This window comes from Mobula birostris, chromosome 31 (assembly GCF_030028105.1).
Source record: "Mobula birostris isolate sMobBir1 chromosome 31, sMobBir1.hap1, whole genome shotgun sequence".
Classification (NCBI taxonomy): Eukaryota; Metazoa; Chordata; class Chondrichthyes; order Myliobatiformes; family Myliobatidae; genus Mobula; species Mobula birostris.
In genome coordinates this window covers 19,441,367-19,466,330 of record NC_092400.1, presented here as the reverse complement: position 1 = coordinate 19,466,330, position 24,964 = coordinate 19,441,367, and the positions used below count along the sequence as shown (strand labels likewise).

The 24,964-nt window shown below is 39.8% G+C and overlaps 1 protein-coding gene across 3 annotated transcripts in view; it reads left to right on the top strand.

Annotated features, from left to right (window-relative positions):
- The first annotated feature begins 11,518 nt into the window (after positions 1 to 11,518).
- The window catches only part of tmem120b (transmembrane protein 120B), a 41,150-nt gene continuing 27,704 nt past the window's right edge, over positions 11,519 to 24,964 (top strand). The window contains exons 1-3 of one of the 3 annotated variants that reach the window (XM_072247638.1): positions 11,519 to 11,663; positions 22,435 to 22,553; positions 23,163 to 23,279. In XM_072247638.1, coding sequence (XP_072103739.1) covers positions 11,601 to 11,663; positions 22,435 to 22,553; positions 23,163 to 23,279 — 299 coding nt within the window. In that variant the 5' untranslated portion in view covers positions 11,519 to 11,600. Of the gene's footprint in view, positions 11,664 to 11,815; positions 11,884 to 15,232; positions 15,310 to 22,434; positions 22,554 to 23,162; positions 23,280 to 24,964 lie in introns of those variants that run through there. The other 2 variants (XM_072247640.1, XM_072247639.1) reach the window with 2 other exon arrangements.

Sequence of the window (24,964 nt, the reverse complement as noted above, 5' to 3'; positions counted from 1 at the left end):
CAGTGAGACCCAACATAGATTGAAGGACCGCTTCACTGAGCATCAGTGCTCCATCCACCAGAACAAGCAGGATCTCCCTATGGCCACTGATTTTAATTCCACTTCCCATTCCATTCTGATATGTCCATCCATGGTCTCCTCCACTGTTGTGATGAAGCCACACTTAGGTTGGAGGAGCAACACCTTGTATTCTGTTTGGGTAGCCTCCAACCTGATGGCATGAACATCAATTTCTCAAACTTCCAATAATGCCCCCCCAACACCCCACCTCCATTTCCCATCTCCTTTTCCCTCTCTCACCTCATCTCCTTGCCCGCCCATTGCCTCCCTCTGGTGCTCCTACTCCTTTTTCCTTTCTTCCATGGCTTTCTGTCTCTTTCACCAATCAACTTCCCAGCTCTTTTCTTCATCCTTCCCTCTCCAAGTTTCACCTATCATCTTGTGGTTCTCTCTCCCCTCCCCCCACCTCTTAAATCTATTCCTCAGCTTTTTTTTCTCCAGTCCTGCCGAAGGGTTTCAGTTCGATACGTCGACTGTACTTTTTTTCCATATATGCTGCCTGGCCTTCTGAGTTCCTCCAGCATCTTGTGTGTGTGTTGCTCGGATTTCCAGCATCTGCAGATTTTCTCTCGTTTGTCCTTTCTTCTGTCAAGTTGAGCTTGTTCATGAGGCCCATTGTGCAGAAACTGCTGCACTTACTTGATCTAGGAAAGCTTAAGGAACCACTGTCTTGTTACCCTTCTTAAACTTCACTTGTACTGGAACTATGGGAAGTTTAGAATAATGATCACCAGCCCCTATAAGCCCATTAGATACCAAGGCATTACTCACTCCTGTGTCTGATTCTTTCACAGCTTGTTTTGGTTATGCACCCGTTTCATTCAAGTGAATATGAGGGATGCTGGGGTGCTTGCTACTGCATACCTTGCATGAAAGACGTTTCCTGCAATCTTTGCTGATGTGTCCTGTACACAAACAGCCAAAGCAGGTACCAATTTTTTTTTAGGAAGACAATCTTCTCACCATGAGCCCTTGTCTCTAGCTGAGGGCACAAATCCAATGTGTGTTCACCCTCACAGTACAGACAAGTCCTTTTGGCTGATGAGACCATTTCCCTTGCATTAGTTTCAGGTTGAGTTTTAGCTTTACCTCTCAGAGTGGCCACAATAGTGGCAAAGCTCCTTCCTTTAGCCTTATAATGAAATCGTGATTTGTGTTCAGACTTATGCTTATTGCTGGTGATGTATATTCCCAAACATCGGGTGTGCAGCAATCTTTACTTGCCCTTCTATAAATTCAGCAATGTCAGTGAAAATAATCTTATATTTGTGCCTTTCTTGCAGCTTCCCGACCACTGTTCTCCATTTATTCCTAAACATATAGAGCAATTCTTTATGATAATCAACATTTTAGCAAGCACATGCACTGCACTTCTTCCAAGACATTACAACAGCCATGAAGAGAAAGACTGTAGTCTTGAAGAGCTTTCATAATTTCAGATTTGATAGGTACCCAAGAAATAGCCCTTTGGATGTAGGCGGATGCAATTTTCTGTTCATTACCAGAATGTTCTTGTAGTAAAGCCTTAGGTTTTAGATATTCTTTCTTTGGGTCAACATGCTAACAACTTCTGACAAGTTCTATAGGACAACCTCTAGTGGAAATAAAGGCAGTCACTATAACTCTCATTCTTGCCTTCAAAATCCCTCATGAATGCATGATACTGCAATGGATCTCCATAGAAGATTTGAATCTCTCTTTTAGGCAAAGATGAAAGGTGTTGTCAGTGTACCAATAAGGTTGTTATTTCATTTTGCTTCCTCATAATATCAATGGTACTATTTTGACCGCTAACATCTAAAGCGAGAGTGTTTCCATGCTGTGTTAATGTCTACATGAGCACCCTGAGCTGTTGGACAAGACATAAGTTCAGAGTGCCTCATTAGCTCAGGCTGAGAGTAAACATCCTGAATTACCTCTTGGCATGTTATGCATGTTTCACAGACACCTGAGGAATGAATAAATCAGCATATACATTGGATGTTTTTGTTTTTCTTTGTGCCTTTTCAATATAGGATCTCAGACCATAGGACTGTCCTGCTGGAGCACTTTTAGCACTTGCCACGCTTGAAACCCTTAGCACATTAACTTTAGCCATATGTGAAGCAATTTCTTCCTCCAATTTAAGTTGTTCTTTCCTTTTCCATAGCAGCTCCTTCCTTTTCCTTAGATGCTCCCCTTGATCTTCAAACACATTTGTCCTTCAATAATTTGATGTGCAATTAATGCAGCTAAATCAGCCTGTTTTGTTGTGTGCAGAGGAGGTAGTAGATACTTAAAATTTCCTTCTTGCAACAGAACTTTGAGCACTGACATTAAACACACTTTCGTTCAGTTTCACATAATCCTGTGGATCACCTGCTCTATGCATAGTCAAAACATGTCCTGGAATTTAAGAAACATTGTCTGATGGAAGGTAAGACACATATTCACTTGTTGCAGCAACATAAACTTCAATATAACATGTTTGGGTCAACCATTATCTTGTATCCTCTGTGAATACACTGCAATAGCAATGGATGTTTGAAGAACATTGGTGGCATGAACATTGACTTCTCAAACTTTCGCTAATGCCCCACCTCCCCCTCATACCCCATCTGTTCTTTATTTATATACACACACTCTTTTTCTTTCTCTCCTTTTTCTCCCTCTGTCCCTCTGACTATACTCCTTGCCCATCCTCTGTTTCCCCCCTCCCCCTTTTCTTTCTCCCTAGGCCTCCTGTCCCATGATCTTCTCATATCCCTTTTGCCAATCAACTGTCCTGCTCTTGGCTCCATCCCTCGCCCTCCCGTCTTCTCCTATCATTTCGGATCTCCCCCTCCCCCTCCCACTTTCAAATCTCTTACTAGCTCTTCTTTCAGTTAGTCCTGACGAAGGGTCTCGGCCTGAAACATTGACTGTACCTCTTCCTAGAGATGCTGCCTGGCCTGCCGCGTTCATCTATAACTTTTATGTGTGTTGTTTGAAATTCCAGCATCTGCAGATTTCCTTGTGTTTCTGTTTTTCTTGTTTGGACTTGGAAAGTAATGAGATTAGCATGCAATGTTGCTTAGCAACAGCTTCACAGAGATTAGTCAAGTCCTCAAGATGAGATTGCACTTAATTTTCATAAGATCATTAATTGATGGTATTAAACCTTTAATTTTGTTCACATTTGTTTTATACTCCTTTTAAAGACTTTCAATTAGATTAGCCTTGGCCTCAGCTTTAATTTCTGTTTTCCAAGCTCCAACTGCAGGTTCGTTGGTGCCACTTCCATGCTCATGTTACTTTCCCTAGTTTTGTGACCTCTTTGTTCACCCACAGCTCTGGAGATACTCAATTCAATAAATGTAGCAAATAAACAAACTATCTGTGCACCCACAGTACTTAAACCAGACCAAACAAGCAAACTTTAATTCAAACATCGGCAACTGGAATATTTCACCACTTCAATAAAACAAAGTGACGAACCCTCAGGCAAACACCACACAATCAAACAACAGTCCCCAATGGATGAGCAGTGCTGACCATTTAAAAGCGTGTTCAAACCACAAAGACACAACATGAATCAATGAAAGGTCGCAGATAATCTGAGCACAAGCTGCTTCTGTTTCCAACATGTTGTTCTCGGTGTTATAATTCCAATTTCTCCAATGAGTCTCAGGCAATCCTTTGTGGTAGACTGGTGTTCGTTTGGTATAACTTTTTTTTTTGTTGACAAAATGTAGTGGTTACTCAGAAATAAACCAAAACCACTGAGAGACTAAGTCAAGGTAATCGACACTGTACAACACACTTCCAAATAATGAATTTCAAGAATTAACAAAGATATGTTTGATCATTTATTATGAAACCAGCAAAGATGAACAATCCTTATAGTGAAAAAAACTAATGAAACTTAAGTTAGCAATATTACAATCTTAGCATTCAAATAAGTGATATTACTAAGCGTTCTAATTGGCGATCAAATAGCATAGTTTGCAGTTGAACTAAGTTAGCGTTCCAATTAGCGAAGTTAGTGTTTTTAAGCAATATCAGCATTAGCATTTTGTATGTACTTAAGCAGTAAACAATACAAAAAAAATCTTTCCCCTTGGCCCAACCCCTCTCCACTAAACTAAACAACTAACTAAGACAAAGTGTGAATATGTAACTATACTCATTTGCTTCTACCACACCTCTATTCACGTGACAGATTACCATAATAAATGCAACACAGAGTACAATACAAACAGAAAATAGATACATGGCTCCTACAGACAGAAAATAGGTACATGGCTCCTACAGAGAGGAAGACAACACTTCAGAGAAGAATATTGTTAACAATATTAAATAACATAGGGATCAGGTAGGGAAATTGGGTGGTGAATGGTTGAGTAGAAATCGAATCAAAGGAGAAGATGGTAGCTGTCATTGAATGAGATGAATTTGCAGAGAATATGAGGAGAAAAAAGGGGAAAATAGAGAAGGTTGTGAGCTTGGGACTGGGCAACAGGGAACATCAGAAGTTAAGAACAGTTGGCTAAGAATGAATGGAAATGGCAGAGACAGAAAACCAGTTATCTTCAGTCTTGGTGACAATAGAATTCCATGAGCTCCTGCCATGAGTTAGAGGTAAAAGAATTTAAGGAGACAATTTACAGTAAAATAACCAGAGGATACAGAGTCATAGAGCACTTCTTCGGTTATCCATCAAAGTCCGATGACGACATCCATTCCTTTAATGGTGAGATCTTTGATGACTATACAGTCCTATCCTGGACCCACAAGCTCTATTGCTGGTGGGACATGTATATATGGTAGTGGTGGCAACCATGGCTGCATTTCTCCTGGATCTCTTCTGCTGTCTTCTGGTTGTTCTTTCCATCTCCAGAATACGAACCCCGTCCCTACACAGCTGTCGCCAAGTGGTACGGTCAGCAGCAACATCCTCCAGGTCCTCGGGTGTAATCTTGCGCTTCCTTAAAGCATTCTTCATCTGATCCTTATAGCGCTTCTTCGGCCCTCCAGCTGAGCGTCTACAGCACTGAAGAAGGCCCTTAAGTCTAGCTAGTCCATGCCAAACTGTTGTTCTCCCTCGTCCCATAAACTCATACCTGGGACATAGCTCTCCCTCCCCCTCCTACCCATTAACTCATCCAAACTTCTTATAATTGAACCTGCATCCATTACTTCCTCTGGCAGCTCATTCCACACTCGCACCACCCTCTGAATGAAGAAGACCCTCCCTCCCCCGGTTTACTTAAATATATTTCACTTTTCACCCTTAACCTATAACCTCTAGTTCTAGTCTTACCCAACCTCAGAGGAAAAATCCTGCTTGTATTTACCCTATCTATACCCCTCATTATTTTGTATACCTCCTACACTCCAGGGGAAAAAGATCTGACCTATTCAACATTTCCCCAAAATTCAAGTCCAGCAATATTCTTGAAACTTTTTTTCTGTACTATTTCAATCTTATTGATCTCTTTCTTGTAGGTATATGGTCAGAATTGCCCACAATACTCCAAATTTGGCCTCACCAACATCATATACAACTTAAACATAAAATCCCAAATCTTCTACACAATACTCTTACTTATGGAAGCTAATGTACTAAAAGCTCTCTTTTCAAGGAATTACAGATATGTATTCCCAGATCCATCTGTTCTACCACACTCTTCAGTGCCCTACCGTTCACTGTGTATGTTCTACTGTGGTTTGTCCTCCCAAAGTGCAACATCTCACACTTGTCTGCATTAAATTCCATTTGCCATTTGTCAGCTTAGTTTTTCAGCTTGTCCAGATCTCTCTGCAAGCTTCGACAGACTTTCTCACTGTCCACTCTGCCCCAAATCTTAGTGTCATCTGCAAATTTGCAAATCCATTTTACTACATTATCATCAAGATTATTGATGATGAAAAATAACAACGAACCCAGCATCAATCCCTGCGGCACATCACTAGTCAGAAGTCTACAGTCAGAGAGGCAACCATTTACTACCACTCTCAGACTTCTCCCACGAAGGCAATGTTGAATTCAATTTACTACCTCATCTTGAGTGCCAAATTTCTTTACCAGCCTCCCATTCAGGATTTGTCAAAGCCCTTGCTGAAGGATCTTTGCAATTGAAGATGATCCTGCAATGGTGACCAAATTTTGGTAGATAAGAGCAAGAACCAATGCTGCTTAATATGTTCTAGCCAGATCTTAAGGTAAATGGCTAAAATAATTGTTTGTTGTATCGGGGAAAACAGAGATAAGAGCTGTACAGAAAGAATGGTCAGAGTTAGAGATATTAATTGTTTTAATGGATAGTAACACATTAAAATTGGTTGGAAGGATTGAGTTGAACAGATCAGTGGTTGCAGGAGTATCACGATGAACAGCAAGGCAAAGCTGTGAACTTGAATATGCAGATGTAAGTAATTGGGAAAGATGATAGGGAAAATTTCTAGGAAGCATAAAGAAAAAAAAAGTGGAAGTGTAAATTGAAGTGATGGGCTTCAGCCCAGAGTGGCACCAAAACATAAGAAAAAGTTGCATGGGCTAAATTATTTAGGACTTTAGTATAAATAAATTCTAGAAATACAAACGTTGTACATGAAGAATAGATAGGAGAAAACAGTTGATGTGCTGAGTTAGAATCAGAATTCCCATATGGTAATAAAACTGTTGTAGATAGAATTGATTCCACATGGAGCTCTAAGAGCTGGTTATATTCTACAGAGTAATGCAACAGTCAGATGAAGACTAGAAACAGTCTGAACCATAAAGCGTCAAAGAGCACTGTAGTTATTTATTGTAGAATAATAATTAGAGGGCTGGAAGGTAGGAGCCATGCATTTCTGTGTGCTGGGTGTTTATTATGGTAACTAGTCACATTAGTGGGGACATGGTAAAAGCAAAGGGAATAAGTTAACCATAATAAATGCACAGCACAGAATACATGGCTCCTACAAGTGCAATGTTAGATGTCTGTAGATTGTATAAATTGCATAGCAGGAAATAGAAGGTGGGTGAAATGCTATAAAATCTGGAAGTATCAATTACCTTGGCCTTAATAATGAAACTAAAATGGGAACTTGGACTGCGACTGAAGCTGAACAACCATTCCAGTCACAAATATAGCTGTAGAACACAGCAGACAAAATAGAGACTTATTACAAAATAGCATATAACATTGCAAATGTTTTTCCTTTAAGTATTTATGCAATTTCTTTTTGAAAGCCCAAAGTTCAAGGTAGAATTTATTATCAGGGTACATAGATGTCACCACATACAACCCTGAGATTCTTTTTCTGCAGGGATACTTACCAAATCTATAGAACAGTAACTGCAAATAGGATCAATATTCAACCAACTGTGCAAATTCAAATATAAATAAATAGCAATAAATAACGAGCATGAAAAAACAAGATAGAGTCCTTAGAGTGAGACCATCAGTGGTGGGAACACCAGAAGTAGAATGAGTGTAGTTATCCTCTTTTGTTCAAGAGCCTGATGGTTGAGGGGTAGTAACTGTTCTTGAACCTGGTGGTGCGAGTCCTGAGGCACTTGTACCTTCTACTTGATGGCAGCAGCAAGAAAAGAGCATGGTCTGGATGGTGAAAATCTTTGATGATGGATGCTGCTTTTCTACGGCAATGTTTCATGTAGATGTGCTCAATGGTTGGGAGTGTTTTACCCATGATGTACTGGGCCAAATCCACTAACTTTTGTAGGATTTTCTGCTCAAAGTCATTGGTGTTCCCAGGCTGTAATGCAGCCAGTAAGCACACTTTCCATCATTATCCATAGAAGTTTGCCAAAGTCTTTCCGAGATAGGTGTTTATCCCTGTTTCAGAGCAGAAGATACAGGTCATAAAGTAAGCTTTTTATCTATGAAACCTCTGGTTCCTTAGATAATTATCTCAATCTTGCTTGTTTCTGCATCGCCTAATATATTCACTTTGAACCACCGAGTGGGAGGTCATCCCTGTCATTGTGAATAGGATAGATTTTTTGCAAAAGTTCCCATTAGCTCCACTTCCTGTGACTAATGGAAAACGCCTTCCAAGGATATATTTTGTCAGGACTCCACAAACTGAAGATTCAAGATTCAGATTTAATTATCAAAACATACAGTGAAATGCGTTGCTTGCATTAACAGCTGACACACCCAAGGGTATAGAACATAGAACATAGAATAGTACAGCACTGTACAGGCCCTTCAGCCCACAATGTTGTGCCGACCCTCAAACCCTGCCTCCCATATAAGCCCCCACCTTAGATTTTTCCATATACCTAGTAGTCTCTTAAACTTCACTAGTGTATCTGCCTCCACCACTGACTCAGGCAGTGCATTCCACGCACCAACCACTCTCTGAGTAAAAAAACCTTCCTCTAATATCCCCCTTGAACTACCCACCCCTTACCTTAAAGCCATGTCCTCTTGTATTGAGCAGTGGTGCCCTGGGGAAGAGGCGCTGGCTATCCTCTCTATCTATCCCTCTTATTATCTTGTACACCTCTATCATGTCTCCTCTCATCCTCCTTCTCTCCAAGAGTAAAGCCCTAGCTCCCTTAACCTCTGATCATAATGCATACTTTCTAAACCAGGCAGCATCCTGGTAAATCTCCTCTGTACCCTTTCCAATGCTTCCACATCCTTCCTATAGTGAGGTGACCAGAACTGGACACAATACTCCCAAGTGTGGCCTAACCAGAGTTTTATAGAGCTGCATCATTACATCACGACTCTTAATATGCCGGGATATGCCGAATAGTGTCACCACACATCCTGGTGCCAACATAGCTTGCCCACAATGCTCAGTAGAACAATACAGAATACAACAAATGACAAAGCAACAACAGAAAAACAAGGCGTTGGGAACAGAGGTATTCAAACGCATGAAGTGAATGAGACCAACTGCATAATAGTTTCAAAGATACAGCAGAGCAAGATGAGCTGAATAGCTAACATCTACAGTATATTGCAATAATGCTTCTCTGGTTTAAGTTACAGTTGCTAAGTGTCTGCTAATTTGAACAATCAATCCATGTTCTTCTGAAGTCTGCTACAATCCTTTTCATTGTCTACTGGAGTTTTGTGTTTCATGTTTGTATATTTTAAGTCCGGTCATCAAAAAGATTATTGTCCTAAGAGATACTCCCGAGGTATTGTTCATTTTCCTCCAATGTGATAAACAATCAGTTTCCACCACTCTGTGCTTCTCGTTTTTTAGCTACTACTTACTGATCCTTTAATGCCATTGAATGTAATTTTACGAATAATATTACTTTAATAATTCTGTTCTGGTTTCTGATAATTAACCAATACTTCTATTCCAGATTATTTTCCTATTTTAGGCTGATTGGCCTGCATTTGTCAGGTTTATTATTCTCTCGTTTCTTTAATCAGGTCTGCATTATTTGCAACCTTTATGGGCTTTACCACCCAATCACATCTAACAAAGACTGGAAGTCAGAATCTCTTCAATCTTTATCTGTAGTTCCTTCAGAAACCTCAGAAAAGGGAAAGAGAAAATAAGGAACAGTAGTAGGCATTCTGTTGTGCCATTTAACATGATCCTCCATCTTCTCACTTCTCTCCTCATACCTCTTGCTGCTCACTGGATTCAGGAACCTGACTATTTTCTTATAAGTATGTTCATCAACTTGGCCCCTACAGTTCGTTATGAAACCAACTTCAGTTTCACTGCTCTCCGAGTAAACAATTTTCTCTTCCTCTCTGCCCTAAGTCTCTTGTCCTGTAACCTGAAAGAATGATCCCTGATTCCAGGCAGTCCAGCAAGGAGAAACACCCTCACACCCACTCTGTCAGAAGTTTGTAAGTTACATTTCCATCTCATTTTTCTGAACTCTGGTGAACATAAACCTGGGCAACTTAAATCTCTTCTCATACAGCAATCCCGCCAGTGCAGAAGCCTTTGCCACATTCTTCATAAGTGCATCCCTTCTTATGTAAGACCAAAACTTTGTACAGTTCCACGAGTGGTTGAATTTTGAATGAGGATAAATAATTACACTTTAGGAGAGATATTTTTAAAACACTATCAGGAGTTTTGAATCTGGACATACAACCTCACTTGCTTACAGCAATTTTTGGGATTATTTCATCGGAAGCAGGAAATATTCTTGTTTCTGCTCAACGTATGATAGCCTTTTCGACCTTACTGGCTAGAAGAGCCATTTTATGGAAGTGAAAGGATCCTAATCCACCTACAGTCTTTTACTGGCTCTCCTCCATTATATCCTGTTTAAGTTTAGAGAAAATAAGAAGTCGGACATTTGATACATCCTTTAAATTTGAGCAAATATGGCGACCTTTTATCCAACATTTTCATTTAATTTGATTTATTACTCTTTCAATCTTTTTTTCGAAGTTTTAGATTTGATCAGAAAGTCTTTCTTTCTTTTTTTAGTCGTATCCTCAAAATGGACTGCCTAGTCCCTTTTTTTGTTTTATTATAGTGTAGTGGGTTTTTTTCCCCTTTCTTTACATTCAAAACCCAATGTTTTTTCCTTTCTCTTCAGAAACTGGTAAGACTTGTTATTTTCATGTTTATTATAATATATTTTATACTAGTTTAACAATATGATTTTGACATTTGTCTTAATCTTGGTTTATATTGTTACTGAGATATATATATATATTTGAACTAATTCTCCTCTTGACTGTATTTATGCTTTTTAATAAATTAATTAAAAAATTAATAAAGAGAAATAATCACGATTAGAGGGCAGTTATTTTAAAGGTGAGGTGAGCAGGGACTTCTCAGACAGTAGTGAATCTCTGGAATCCTTCACCCAGCAAGGTTGTGACGATTAGATTATTGTTTGTTTTTTTTAAAAAAAAATAGATCAGGACATTGAGAATTATAAGGAACTGGCACAGAAGAGATGAGAGCTGGGGCAGGACAACTATTATCATATTGAATGCCAAGGAAGGCTGGGGCTGGTGGGGTTAGTGGCCCAGTCATGCTCAGGTTGTATGTACCTAAGAATCCAAGTGTGATCTCAATAAGGCTCATTATAATTGCAGTAAGGCATCCTTTTTTTTTGTATTCCTCTCGCTTTTCACAAGTTACAGCCTGCTAAGTATTTCCTGCATGTTCTGTTTTAACCACCTGATTAATTCTGTTGTATGCTGCAATTTCTGTTCAGCTAATTTCGGGGTTTTTTTTGTATGTATGTCTTAATCCACAACCACAAAAAAGCGCAAGGCAAAGATCCTTTTAAACATTAAAGCCCGATTGCAATATGAACGCATTCCCGTGTCTATTGGCATTTAACTACCGGAGTAGAGCAGGAGTAGGCCTTACAGCCATTGGAGTTTGATTTGTTCCTTTCACATGACTAATTTTTGATTGTGGGGATGACTGTTCACCAACGCAGTGGTGGCCAGGGCCCTGCAGGCCGGTTTTGTGGCGGGCGGGCGGCCGGGACGAGGCGGACGGCCCTCCAGCTCGAGCCCGAGGCCGCTCCCCGCGCGGCGGCAGCTGCTGCAGTGGTCTGACTGACGTCATCGCGATTTCCCGGCAGCCCCCGGTTGCTAGCGGACTGGACAATGTCACTGCAGCGCTTCCATGCTGAATGGCAGGATTTGGACAAAGAATTCAAACAACTCCAGGTAAATGTTACTCCCTGCATCAGCTGGAAGGAGGTGGGGGAAAGCGAAAAGTAAAAGTTGGCATCTTGTCCGGTGACATTGTTTCGCCGGAGCAACTGAACGCGACTTGCGATGCTGCTTAGTCTGAAATCACGTTGGCTCTTGGTGCTCCCTATGGCTTTTGTCTCTGTTGGTAGCAAAATTTCAGGAAGCTCGGAGCTGGAAGCCTCTTGTTGACCAGGTACAGTAATCGTGTGGGTTTGAAACAGTGCTTTAATTCATAGATCTGCGTCAGCTTCATTTAGCGCGGCCAGTGAGAACTATATTGTAATTGATTTCTTCCCGGGGTCATTGTATCGCAGATTCATTTATTAGCCAGAATTTCACTAATGCCAAAGTTGCCCGGTGTGAGTGTGAAGCGATAGAATGGTGCTGTCAGTAGCGTTAACTGAATTTTTAAAGCCTTCGTTTTGACTAAGTGCGCTTTTAATCGCTTGCCAGTCGAAAATAGTTAATCTGGTTTGTTAATTCTGAACCACCCATAAAATAATTCAAGTTAAGGTATTAAAAATAGGATATGTTCATAATTAGGGGAAGTTTACTAAAATTGTGACTGTATAAGGTCATACGAAATAGGAATAGGAGTTGATCATTGGAAGTACAGGTTTTAAGATTTGTTACAGAACCTCCGCTCAAGTCCAAAATTGATTTTGAAAATTTGTTCCAGTGTGTTTTTACAAATAATAACTAGAATCATGATGTATGGGACAATGTTTTCTTAATAGAACAATGGTGATGCTGTTATTACCTAGTATAAAACATTCTTCAGTGACTATCAGTAGATCTGGAGAGTGGTAGGGTAAAGAGGGAAGACTAACTGAAACCAGAAAATACATAGTGCTGAACATAGCATGCAGCCTTTGCAAATGGGACTGCAGGAAGGATAAGCAAGCTGACTGTAAAACCATGGTACAGGGGTCATTCAAGTTGCAAGGGAAAGGGGATAGTATAGTCAGGTGAGGAAAGTGCTGTAATGGGAAGAAGAAGCCTGTTCAGCCCAATATCACATGACATTTTATATGCTAAAGATCAAAGGACAATTCTAAATTTACAACCTGTCTACAATGCTTTCTTTGAATTACAAATAACTTTCACACCCCCTTCTTGGAACCCACACTTCAGACACCCAAACCGAATGTTAATCAGCATTGTCTTTTTTTTTACAATTAATGTTGTCCAAGGAATCTATCATCCAGAGCTGCACTTTAAATTTAATCTGCGGTCCACATTCAGGCCTAAAGATTAGTTGCTGAAGTTAATACTTTGCTGTACTGCCAAGTCCAGAATATGCCATGAAGGAAGAATGGATACTGTTCTCTGCAGGCCTGAGCATGAGGTCCAAAGGCTATTTTGTCTGCTGTGAGAGCCATAATTAAGAATGTATTCTTGGATATGAGGAGAAATATGGAGTGGAACTTTCTAGGAGCGGAGCACATTACTTCCAGTGGCATGGGTAGAATTAAGAATGGATTAAAAATGTTGAACCATGAAGGCAGTAATCTCGCTGTCACTGAACTGTATGGAAATTAGCATTGTGTCACCAAGATCAGAGGGCAGAAAGTACGGGTCACAGACTGTGTGGGAGAAATGGGTAACACACACAGAATGCTGGAGGAACTCAGCAGGCCAGGCAACATCTATGGAAACAGTCGATGTTTTGGGCTGAAACCCTTCTTCAGGAGTCTAGCATCTGCAGATTTTCTCTTGTTTGTAGGAGAAATGGGTTTCAATTCATATGTACGGACCTGAGGAAAGAGGGACCTGTTCTATCAGGGCAGACTTCAATTGATTTGGGAATGTTTGTTTATTTAGAGATGAAGTGTGGAATATGCCCTTCTGGTCCTTCAAGCCACGCCGCCCTGTAAGCCTAATTTAACCCTAGCCTAATGGGAAAACTTAGAATGACCTATTAACCTACTAACCAGTATGTCTTTGGACTGTGGGAGGAAATCGGTGGACCTGGAGAAAACCAATGCATTCCACAGAGAAGATGTACAAACTCCTCACAGACGACGTCGGAATTGAGCCCTGAACTCCCAACATCCTGAGCTGTAATAACATCATGCTAACAACTACACATCAAATAGCCAGTGTTGTAGATGGGACTTTTCAATTGGAAGTACCTAAGGTAAGGGTTTGAGTGGGGGAAATATTTTAGTAAGTTAGAGAAAGAACAAGATGATACAGGAGAATAACATAAAATATTATATATAGAAAATAGAAATATTAGGTATAAATATACATTTGCGGGGGGGGTCTTGAGTTAGGAAGTGCACTATATGAGAAGGATTTGGGTGCCCTCGCAGGCTCATCACGATCAACATCTAGACAATGCACAGAAGCAGTTAGGAAGGCTAATAGAATGTTGGGCTATATAATGCGCACAGTGGAGTTCAAGTCTAGAGATGTTCTCCTTAAGCTATATAATGTGCTGTGAGGCCATCCCTTGAGTACTGTGTATGATTTTGGTCTCCGTATTTTGTGAGGGATGTGAAGGCACTGGATAGAGTTCAGAGAAGGGTGATGAGACTCATGCCAGGTCTGTAGGGTGTGAGCTATGAAGAAAGATTGAAAGAATTAAATAATTTTAGCCAAAGTAGATGTAGAATGAGAGGGGGTGTGTGAGAAGTGTTCAAAATCATTAAGGGTATAAGTAAGGTGGATGCCAGCTGCTACTTCAAAATTAATCCATCAGCAAGGACACAGGGCCATTGGTGGAGACTGGTTAAAGGGAGATTGCAGACTAACATCAGGAAGCATTTCTTTACACAGCGCGTGTAGACACATAGAACAAACTACATAGTTGTGTAGTTGAGAGTAGTACCTTAGAGACTTTCAAATCTAAACTTGATAGTCATTTCGACACTCTAAGTGAAGAACTTGGCAAGCTTTGTTGGGCCAGATGGTCTGTTCTTGTCAAAAACTTTCTAATGTTCTGAAGTGCGATAGAAAGAGGCGGAGATACCCCTGAAAACTAGAGCAGAGAAAAAGAATGTAAGAAGACAAAATTCAAGACTCCTCTTTACATTTCTGCACTATTTGCAACAGGACAGATAAATTGATAGCACAATGATTTAAAAAAACACAATAAATATAGATACATAAGATGGCTTATACATTGTACATCGAGTGATGGTGGGTACAGGAGAGTCTGCATGTAAGCTGAATGATAGGAAATGACAGTAGCGGAAGATAGTGGGGGCAAGGAAGGAAAATTCTGAATAATCATTAGTGGTGATAATAATTTTAAATTTGATAAATCAGATTGTCAGAGGTAGCCTTGGGAATGAGAATATTTGAATCTGTTTCTTAGAATAGTGTACTGTGGAACAAACCAGGAAACAAATTGCTTTGGATCTGGCATTGTGCAATGAGGCAGGGGTCAATTATTTATCTTGCAGTCAAAGATTCTCCAGGGAAGAGAGATCATAAACAAAATCTTGCATGTGGTTTAAGAATGTGGACTTTGGGTCTGAAACAAGTGTTTTAAATTAAAATAAAGTGGTCCGTAGGGTCATAACTGTTCCTAAACCTGGTGGTGTGGGACCTAAAGCTTCCTGTACCTCCTGCCCAATGCTGATAGCAAGAAGAGAGCATGGCCTTAAAGGTATGGGGGTCTTTGATGGATGCTGTTCCATGTGCAGCATTTCAAGTAAAAGTACTCAGTGGTGGGGAGGTCTATGTTGGACTGGTGTCTTTTCTATTCTGGGGCATTGGTGTTTCCATACCAAGCATGATCCAGGCAGTTAGGATACTCTCCACTGTGTATCTATAGAAATTGGTTAGAGTTTTGGGTGACATCCTGAATCTCTGCAAACTTCTAAGAAAGTAGAGGTGCTGTTATGTCTTCTTTGTGATGGTACTTACGTGCTGGTCCCAGGACAGATCTTCTAATAGGGTAACACCAAAGAATATAAAGCTATTGACCCTCTCTACCTCCGATCCCTAAAATCCCTAATGATAGTCGGCTCATGGACCTTTAGCTTCTTTCTCCTGTAGTCGACAATCAGCTCTTTGGTTTTGCTAATGTTTTTCGAGAGATTTTAAATCTCTCTCCTGTATGCTGATTCATCACCACTTTGATTCAGCCAACAACAGTGGCGTTGTCAGCGAACTTAAATACGGCATTGGGCATGTACTTAGCCGCACAATCATAGGTATAAAGTGATTAAAGCAGAGGCTCAAATACATAGCCTTGTAATTGCACCTCTGCTGATGGCGAGTATGTCGCCAATCCGTACTGACCATGGTCTGCCAGCTAGGAAATTGAGGATCCAGTTGCACAGGGAGGTAGTGATGCCCAAGTCTTGGAAATGAGTGATGAGTGTTGAATGCTGAGCTGTAGTTAAGATGACAGACAGATATCAACCAAGTAAAATTTCTCTGAATTGCATCTACTACTACATTTAAATATGAAGACAAATACAGTATACAGTAACACACAAGATGCTGGAGGAACTCTGCAGGCCAGGCAGCACCTATGGGGGGAAAAAGTACATTTGACGTTTCGGGCTGAGACCCTTTGGCAGGACTGCAGATGTAGTTTAACCAATGTCTGACAGAACTGAAACAAAACTCACTTTTTTTTGTAATCAATCCCCCTTGCAATAAATGATAACTCTGTTAGCATTTATAATTGTTTACTGTATCTGTAAACTAGTCATTTGTGAATCATATTTAATAAATTATTTAACGATACAGCACGATAAGGGTCCCTCTGCCCCATCGAGCCCATGCCGCCCCATTGCACCCACGTGACCAATTAACCTACTCTGCTGTACGTCTTTTGCAACATGGGAAGAAACTGAAGCAGCCAGAGGCAGCCCTCACCGTCACAGCGAGAACATACAAACTCCTTTTAGAATTGAACCCGGGTTGCCGGCACTGTAATAGTGTTAGGCTAACCTCTATGAGTACAGATCCCTCTGCATGTGAGCTCTGCAATTCCTGAGATAACACGTCTAATCTGAAAGAAAAAGAATAGAAAAACATTTTCACATTTTCCTAATTGTACTTCACTTTTTAGATCTCTGTCCTCCCAATAAACCTGTTTCCCTTTTGTGGTCTATTTGTGTCCTCTTTTCAACCTTTCCTATCTTTCTTCGAGTAAATTTCACTCCCACCTTATATAAGTTACAAAATGCTGTGGCACAAACACTAATCACCGAGGCACATGATTGGTTACATTTTTCCAAAGAGAAAGAGAACCAGTTATGTTTAATCTTTTCCCTGTTAGAGAACTGGCTGGCTCTCTTTCTGATATGTTACTTCCCAAAATATAACCTTTACTGTAGTATCCTCTTGATGAAGCACCTTGTCAAATGCCTTCTTGAAAACTAGGTATAAACATCCACCTTTCAGGACATGCATTATTCCTTCAAAGAGCTCCAAAAAATTACTTAAATGTGGTTTCCTTTCTACAGTTCTCTCTTCCCCCCCCCCCTTTCCCATCAGGTGATACAAGTCTGAAAGCATGTACTACTAGGCTCAAGGACAGCTTCTATAGATAAGATGGACTCTTGACTTCTTAATCTACCTCATTATGATTTTGCACCCAATTGCCTATCTGTGCTGCACTTTCTGTGCAGCAGTTGCACTTTATTCTGCACTCTGTTATTGTTTTACCTTGTACTGCCTCTAAGTACTGTTGTAATGAATTGATCTGTATGAACAATATGCAAGACAAGCTTTTCATTTACCTCGGTACACATGATAATAAACCAATTCCAATTCTAATTCCAAATCAATCTGATTCATTGTTTCCAATTCAGGAGAAGAAATCATCTATGGCCAATCTGAGGTAATAGCAACTTCAGATCTGCAACCATGTTGTTGATTCTAAACTGGCCTCTGAACTGGTCTAGCAAAAATTTAAGTTGCATTAAAATGCTGTAATATAATATAATAGAAAATTGAAAGTGGATAAAAAGTGCTGAAGGGAGTGCGAGGAATAGTGCATATTAATGATGGGTCAGTCTGGTGACTTTCCATGGAACCACATACGTGCTAAATAGCATACAATATATTACCTCAGGCAGCTGTGGAGGCCAAATCGTTGGGTAGATTTAAGGTGAAATTGATATGTTCTTGATTAGTAAGTGCATCAAAGGTCATGGGGAATGGGGTTGAGAAGATAGAATGGTGAAGCAGAATCGATGGGCCAAATGGCTTAATTCAGCTCCTCTGTCTTAAGGTCTTAGTATACAGAACTAAGCAACCTAACAAGTAATAGCTCTGCTGTCTCACTCAATCATGTAAATGATGGATAATTGAGCTACAAAAAAAGGGAAGTTGTTGAACAGAGCATGATCAATGGTTCCCAGTTTCAGTTTTGCTATGTCATATGATTCAAGATCTCATCATGGCCTTGGCCCAAACAAAGATCAAAGGGGTGAGGTGAAAAAGACTGCACTTGACTGCACAATAACAATTGATGGAGTTTGACATCAAACAATCATGGTAAAAGTAAAGACAAGGGGCATTGAAAGGGGTGATGCTGGAGCAGTTAGGATTGTACCTGTACCATGAAGGGTAGCTATGACTATGAACCGTAGTCCTAGCAAATCAATGCAGATGTTCTTCAGATAATGTACAATAAAACTCCCAGCAGTTAGGTATCTAACGTTTGTTGTCTGGTACACTGAGTTCTGTTTTTATCCTCTAAACTCATCACCTTAAGAAGGGTCACAGTCTGAAATGTCGGCTGTTTATTCATTTCCATAGATGTTGCCTGACCTGCTGAATTCTTCCAACATTTTCTGTGTGTTGTCCTGGTCTGTTTTCCCCATTCCTTTTAAACTCACTGGATTCATTGAAAAAGTTATATAGGACTATTAAAATTTTCTTTAAAAATGTATTAATAGAAGACAAATTTAGTGGTTTGGGAAATCTACTAGTCCAGCATTAGCAAAGTCCTGAGGGTGCCATATAATAATTGGACTCTTTCAGTTTTATGTTTTTTTTTAATATTCTGTGGTTTCACACATTCTTGTTGCCGTTTGGCAAGATTTGTTCATTTTTTGGCAGGGGTTGGGGTTTGATGTTCTTGCCCTTTGCACAATTTGTTTTTCTGCATGGGGGGAGTTGATGTTCTTGGTGCTGTTTACATAATTTTTGTTTCACGTGGGGGGTGCTATGATGGTATTGCCATTTGCAAGATTTGTTTCTTTTTGTGCGGGGTGGTGGGGGTGGATGCTTTTCTGTGAATGACTTCCATGGTTTTCTTTGTTTCATGACTATCTGGAGAAGATGAATCTTGAAGTTGTATACTGCATAAATACTTTGATAATAAATGAACTTTTAATAGGCCCAACCATCTTCAGCTGCTTCATTAATTACTTTGCTCCAACTCTGAGGTCCAAATGAGGAATGTTGACTGATTCCCTTTGCAATTCTTCAGAAAATGAAGTGTGCAACAGGACCTGGACAACATTCCTGCATGGGCTGATGAATAACACAAATGCCTCAAAAATACCAGGCAATAAGAGAGAAACTGATCTCTTTTTGACATCCCATAGCATATTCGTTGCTGAGTGTCCTATTAATGTCCTGGGTGTCACTGTTGAGCAGAAGTTCGGCTGGCAGAGCTTCTTTCCTTTAAGAGTTGCTACAAGTTGGAGTCTTGGTATTCTGCAGCAAGTGGCTGCCACCTGAGAGCCTTAATCTTTCCATATTCAATTCAATTCAAGTTTAATTGTCATTCATCCATGCATGAATACAGCCAAAGGAGACAGCGCTACTATAGGGTCAAAGTGCAAAAACTTTACCAACAGTTTCACACAGTATAGCACACACGAGCTCACAATTGCGGAAGAAAAGAGTCCCGGCGCCCCCCTCCCCCATCCCCACAACAACTCAGCTTGATGCCCAGTCCTTGAACATACAAGACAGACTCCTGTAGATTATCAGTAAAATACAGCAAATCAGAACATGCACATATATAGTCCAGAACCCCTCCCCAGCCCACCGAGATCATCTGTCGGACCGACTCCAATGCCTGCTAGGCAACACCATGGCTTGAGGCCCAGTCTTTGCATATGCAAACACGTATAGGATATTAGTAAAAATACCAGGATGCAGAATATGCGTGTATGTAGTCCACATCTATGGTCCACATGATAGAATACTTTCCATTTGGCCAGAGGAGTGTATCTCTGACAGAGAACTCAACACCATTCACCAAGGATGAAACTGTGCTTTGATACCCTAATGCAGCCTTTCTCAATCTTTTTGTCCTGGAAGAACCCTTGAAATAATTTTCATGTCTAGGGGAACCCCAGTGTAAAAAACAAAAAAAATTATATCTACAGCTCACAGTACATTAACGCGATCAGTAAATTGTAGATATAATAATCCAATAATAATTGTCAGTGATCTTTTGAGTAGAGATTAAAATTTTTAGCCAACCTTTCTTGGGGGGGAAAAACAGCTGGTTAAACTTAGCTTAACTATTTTGAAATTAATCTCTTTCTTTCCCTTTCATAAATTTTAAAAACTCATAAGGCAAATATAATAAATTTCTGTTAAATAACTAGCAACATTTACAACAACAACAGCAAAATGGCAGGCCAGCAGCTGAGTCACGGCCCATCAAAATTCTTCTTTAGAATGAAAATTTCCTCCAATTTTCTACTATACTGGTAGTTTGTTTGGTCCCATAAGTCAGTGGACAGTGCGTAAAGAGAAGTTGGGGGAGGTAATTCGGGAGGGAGAGGCTGACGTCACAGCCCAAGTTGGGTGAGTCCATTCAATGCTTGAAAAACGCATTTCACGCTCTTCGTCAGCCTACCGACCTCCCCTCTGTGCAATACCGTGCTCACCAATTATCAATGGCTTCACCTATCTCGCGTCAAAAACCAAGAATGAACTCAACCAAGTAAACACAGTCCTACTGTGCACTGCCATACTGGGCTGAGAGACCTCTAATGAGATTGCCAATGAGGCTGCTCGGTCGCTGCCCACCACTGCCAGTGCTTACATCACGCGTTGGGTGAATTTCAAAAAACGATGCTTATTTTTAAATTCACGACCTCTCGCGGAACCCTAGGGTTCTGCAGAACCCTGGTTGAGAAATCCTGCCCTAATGCAATGCGGACTTCCCTTCCCTCCAACACAGGTGCATGGTGGCCATGGTGTTTACTGTCAACAAAATGCGGTATTTACATAACGACTTCCAAACTTATGATTTTGACCACCAGTTAAAATGGCAGCTTGCAATGATGGCACCACCTGAAGCTACTACTCCAACTTGCCTGTCAATCCAACTGTGTATTGCATCACTCTTCCTTAACCTTTGTTGGATATAAATTGTGTAACTTTGTATCTAAAAGCCTAGTTGGAATATCTGTACCTGTAACACTGCAGCAGTTCTTGAAGGGGTTCAGCAGCACCTCAATTCAATTGCAAGATGGACAATAAATATAGTTTTTGCCAATGATACTTGAAGTGCCAAATATATCATTGCAACAAATTACCCTTTCTCTGGACAATGCTCAAAAGGATCGAAATGATCAAAAGGATCTAGGGCAAGGGCTCCTAACCTTTTTTTAATGCCATGAACCAATACCATTAATCGAGGGGTCTGTGGATCCCACATTGGGAACCCCTGATGTAGCTAATTTAAAACTGTCCTTAATAGTTAATAATTTTTATCCATGTTTTAACTGTGTCTATTACCCTGGCATGCATAAGTTATTAACTAGAAAAGTTTCTTCAGTCAATTGATGCTTTACCGTTTAGATAATGACTTTGTAAATTGTCAGTGGAGTTAAATTTTTGTTTTATTTAATTTTGCTTTATTTTATTGATCCGCATCCACGATTATTAGCATTCGCCTACGTCAGAAAGTCTACATGAGTTAGAAGTATCTACTTTCATTTGAACAGATTGCAGAGTTCATAAGGGCCTCTGTTTTCAGTCACCTCTTTTACCATGAGAGTGTGCCAGTGCAGAGCCTGTTGCAAAATAAAATCAGCTGTCTTTCATTGTTGTAGGAAAGAAAATGAATTTAAAACCATGTGAAATTAGCCTGTCAGTTGATCTATGTTCTTGATAGTTTGTTACAATACTTCTTTTACATTAGTTAAACATTTCTGCAAACTGCAGAATGTTTTTTTATTGCAGCAATATTTCTTCAGAAGTAAAGAATAACCTTCATTGTTATGTATAATAACCGACCTTGAAAAGTGTATAATTTGTTCATATGAATAAGGGTTTTTTCTTAACCTTGAAGAAATCAGAAGGCTCATTTTTGGTGAAATAATTATAAATGAGGAAGGAGGTTGGTTTTGAAGAGGGGGAAAGAGCAGCAAATCTAATGGTTCTGCTAGTCAATTTACATTTAAAAATTTTTAAATTATGTATAGGTGATGGGCTATACCCTAGAGTTGACCAAACAAGCTAAGGATGGTAAAGAGTAGTCAAAATTATTTTGTTCCGTCCAACTTACAAAAACAAGAATCTTTGGCTTACTTGTGTTATTTTCAATGAATACTTGAGTTAGAGATTAGGTAAGGTATATGACTCCTCAAACAGTGGACCATAGACAAAAAGAAGTCAATTTGCCCTCTTCTGTGTTCAAATGATAGCATATTTTAGATGTTATAATCAGCTGGTATGATAGGTTTTCCCCAGATGTGTTTGTTTTTGTTACTATTTTATTATTGCCGTATGCATCCTTATCTTTTGCTTTCTAGATCAATTTGTACAGTGTTTTTTCCCCCCGCCCATATAGGAAACTCACAAAGTGTATCGACACAAACTTGATGAACTTACTAACCTTCAGACTGTTTGTAGCAACTCTATAAGTAAACAAAAACGAAGATTAAAAGACCTTGCCTGCGGTCTCCGAAGGTAAGAAAATTAATGATGAGTGTTTGAACTTCTGTTTCTCGATTAAATACAGATACCAGGATTGAAAACTTCCCTAAATTTTCCTGTTGTCATTTGCTTTACAAGATGATATTTCATCCTGAGACTCCTGTTGTGATTTTTTATTGAACTATACTGGCTTTGCACATTAATGTGGCCATATCAAGTTCAGTTTGGCAATTAAGAGCATAAATATATTTTTAATAGTAGAATGCTGATCAACTTGTACAATGAGTGGTGAAAGATTTTTTAAAGTTCCTTTTGTTTTTTGATTCAATCTTTTTTAAGTTTTTTAATAGATTTGACGTCACGATTCTTCCATCCTTTTAATCTTGTGGTTTCTCCTTGTTCGGAGGCCCAAAATACTGTTTCCCTTGTTCGCTGCTATAGCTCACAATACAAGCATTTTATAACACTTTTTGCACTGCATGTTGAAGGGTTCTGGGGGGTGGGGGGAGGTTTAAATCATATAATTTGCAAAAGCTATCCAGTTATGTAGTATTACTTTGTTTAAATGAAAATCTGAATAAAACTTAACATTTGTGACAACCTGAAAACTAATAATCTTATGATGTTCCCCCCCCCACACAGATGTAAACTTTCAGCCACTGCAGAAGAAGTTGAAGTCATTCAAAGAATTAATAATGACATCAAAGAGCGGCGCAATGTTTTCTTTGATATGGAAGCATTTTTACCTAAGAAAAATGGGTATGTTTTTTTCCTGATCAACAAAAATAACTTGAGGAATATGACTGTAAATGCAGATGACAAAGCAGGTTCAATTCTGGTGCTGTCTCTGAGGCATTTGCACATACAGGTTTCTATCAACATCCTAAATATATACCAGTTGGTGGGTTAATTGGCTACTGTAGATGACCTGATGGATAGGTAGGTGGTAGGAGAATCAAGTATTTTAATGGGGATTTGTGTGAGAATAGCTTGCAGTGAAGTAAATGGGGGAATAACATTGGCCTGAGAGCCACCATAATCATAATGAGCTGAATGGCCTCCAATGTCATAAGGAAGTGTCAAGAATTAGCAGTGTCGATTAGATCAGGGGTTGCCAATTAACACTGAACTCTTTAGTATCTATTGAAGACATCAAAAATACTAGGTAAAACAAGTTCTTTCTTTTAATCATATTGGTGGTAGAAAATGGGATAGTAATGGGGGGGGGGGGAATTGATGGATGGAAAGTTGCTTTTTGACATGATCAAGTGTTATCGGGACTGATGCCCAAGGAAAGGTATCTCTTAATTCCAAGCCAACATTTGATCAAATGTGGCATCTAAGAACCCTTGTGAAACTCACCTCATGACAGCCCATAATCTATAAGTGGTAATTAGGAATATGACAGAATACAAATTTTTCTGAGTGAAGCTCCAACAAGTCTCTTAAAAACTCAGCCTTAAAAGGACAAAGCAGTCTGTTTGATTGATACTCGATTTATCATCAAAGCATTGTGGCTGCCATGTGTGGTGTACTCATAACATAATTAAAAACCCATCCCATCCCATCCCAAACTCTGTCTGTTCAATCTCCTGCCATCTGGTAGGAGATACAGAAACATCATAGCCGAGACAGTAAGACAGAAAAACAGCTTCTTCCCAAGAGCTGTTGTGCAGCTGAATAATGTTACACCCCAGCTTGCCAGTGGCCTTTGAGAGTTATGGACTATCGAAGATTCTTGTTGCATGTAAATATGGGATTTTTTATTATTATTAAGCTGTACCACATGCTTGTAATTATCTGTTTTGTGCGGACTGGAGTAGAAATGCATTGACAATAAAGTTCTATTCTATTCATTGTCACTGGTGCTATCTCCTGGAACTCCCTGCCCAGCAGCTCTGTATAGGTACCTTCGCCAGGACTGCAGTAGTTCAGGAAAGTGGCTCGCCATCACTTCTTCAAGGAAGTTGGGCATGGACATTAAGTACTGTCCTTCCCAGCAATGCTCAGATCCAGAGAAATGTTCCCATTTTTAAAAATAGTAAATGTTATGTATGTTATTTAGCCAGGTACCCTGCAAAGTAGTTTAGTGGGGAGTAATAGAGCTTGAATTATCTTGCAGATAATTTGATGTCTTTCACTTAGTATATTCTATGTCTCTTCTAGTCTGTGCACCTGGATAATGTTGCCAGAGGGAGAACTGTGAGCAATGTTAACTAATGAAACCAATGTAGAAACATCTACTTGGATCACTTTTTTAAAAAAAAGTTGTGTGTAGCTTTACTGCTCTAGTGATACTATGACCAGTTGGAATACTCCATCATCACTGAGAAACACTCACATAGCACTTGAAATTAAATTCTCCCCTTACACAGGGGTTTCCAACCTTTTTTATGCCATGGAGCCTTACCATTAACCGGGACATCCATGGACCCCAGGTTGGG